At 54.2% G+C, this 1,600-nt stretch overlaps 1 protein-coding gene across 1 annotated transcript; it reads right to left on the bottom strand.

Annotated features, from left to right (window-relative positions):
• Window positions 1-653: 653 nt before the first annotated feature.
• On the bottom strand, window positions 654-944 carry LOC115521608 (late cornified envelope protein 3C-like). Its single transcript, XM_030326929.1, has one exon. The coding sequence runs from the start codon at window positions 942-944 to the stop codon at window positions 654-656; it is 291 nt and encodes a 96-aa protein (XP_030182789.1).
• Between the last annotated feature and the right edge of the window lie 656 nt (window positions 945-1,600).

Raw genomic sequence — 1,600 nt, 5'->3', positions numbered from 1 at the left:
ACTTTGCAGCTCACCTCTCTTTCTCAAACCCATCATTTGTAGGTTAACTTGATCTTCCTCCCTCAGATCTTCCTTTCTGCCTCTTTGGTTTCATTTTTCTCAATTTCTGATCCACTCTACTACCCTCAACAGAAATGTGGATTCCAGCATCAGATGGTCTCTTCCCACCATATCACATAAGCACGGTCAGGCCGTGGCTAGCAGCCCCTGTCCACATTTCCACCCTGAAGTTCTCAGGGTCCCTCTGTATGAGAAACATACGAGCGCTTAATGTCTTAGTCCCATGCCAGGATTAGTCCTCATGCTGGCATGCTGGACCCGCAGGAGTTCAGGGAGGGGACCCACTAAGTATCCTGGAACAATGCAGTCAAAGGACAAGTGAGAGACAGTTGATGTAACAAGAAGCTTTATTTTTCTACCTTGTCAAACAGAGGTGATAATGCTATGAAGCACCATGTGGGCTCCTGGAAAAGACATCTACAGAACCCTCTGGGGAGAGCTCACCACTTCCCCATCTCCATGAACAGATCATGTGCTCAGCCAGGAAAGGGAGATTAGGGGATGTTGGAAAGTCGGCATCACCAGGAGCTTTCCCAGGCACTTTGGATTCTCATTCCCTCTAGGAGCACTTGTCTCAGCATCAGGATCCCAAGTCAGCAACCACCCACAGAGCCATGGCCACACCTGGAGCCCCCGGACTGCAGTGCACTGCCACCATCACAGGAGCTGGAGCTGTGGCGCCGGCATCCATGGGATCCGTGGTGTCTGAGGTGGCCTAGGCAGCAGTCACTCCCGGAGCTGGGGCCACAGCTGCCCCCGGAGACTGGAGCACAGCTGGAGGAGGCTGGGGGCAAGCACTGTGCTGGGCTCTTCGGGGGGCACTTGGGCGATGGGGGGCACTTGGAAGGAGACTGGCACTGCTGCTGGCTCTGCTGGCAGGACATCGCGGCAGGAGGTTGATCTGGAACAAATAAAAGAAACATTTTTTTACGTGAACACAGAAGCTTCAGACAAAAGTCCCTTCCCTCTGGGTTTTGTCAAACACTTGTCCTCATGACCAAGCTGCTTCCTAAGCCAAGCTGTGTGGGACGGACATGGGGACACGGAGTGGACACGCACACTAAGACACCAGATGGGTCTGTGTGCACCCCTGTCCACATACTCAACAAGAATGGAAGGAATCCTGAAGACCTGAGGCTTTGAGGGTTCACAGCCCCCTGACAGGTGCCTCAGTGGCTCTTTCCTCACCACCACCCCCTCCCCCACTGCTGCCCCTGTCTGGGTCCCCTCCTGCTGGTTCTGATCACATCTGGGCTTGTCTTCCCAAAGCTCCCAGCTGAGGGGACACTCACCAGATACAGAGGAGGCAGGATGAGGCTGTTCCTGAGGATGCTGCGGGTGAGGAGCTCAGGGCAGGAGCACTCTTATCCTGTGGCTGGGTTTGTCATGCAGGCTGGAGCCCTCTGCTGCTTTCACAACCCAGGGAGTGGACAGCCTGGCACACTCCTAGGACTGTCCTTGCATTCGTCACCTTCCTGTGACTTAGCAGGACATCTGATAAGGGAAACAGGAAATTTGCACACTGTCTACCTTCATGCCA

This window comes from Lynx canadensis, chromosome C1 (genome assembly GCF_007474595.2).
Source record: "Lynx canadensis isolate LIC74 chromosome C1, mLynCan4.pri.v2, whole genome shotgun sequence".
Taxonomy (NCBI): domain Eukaryota; kingdom Metazoa; phylum Chordata; class Mammalia; order Carnivora; family Felidae; genus Lynx; species Lynx canadensis.
The sequence above is the reverse complement of the archived record's forward strand: the minus strand, read 5'-3'. Positions and strand labels throughout refer to the sequence as shown.

Excerpts from the sequence above, each read along its gene's own strand:
- LOC115521608 (XM_030326929.1), bottom strand. The coding sequence starts at position 944 with ATGTCCTGCCAGCAGAGCCAGCAGCAGTGCCAGTCTCCTTCCAAGTGC.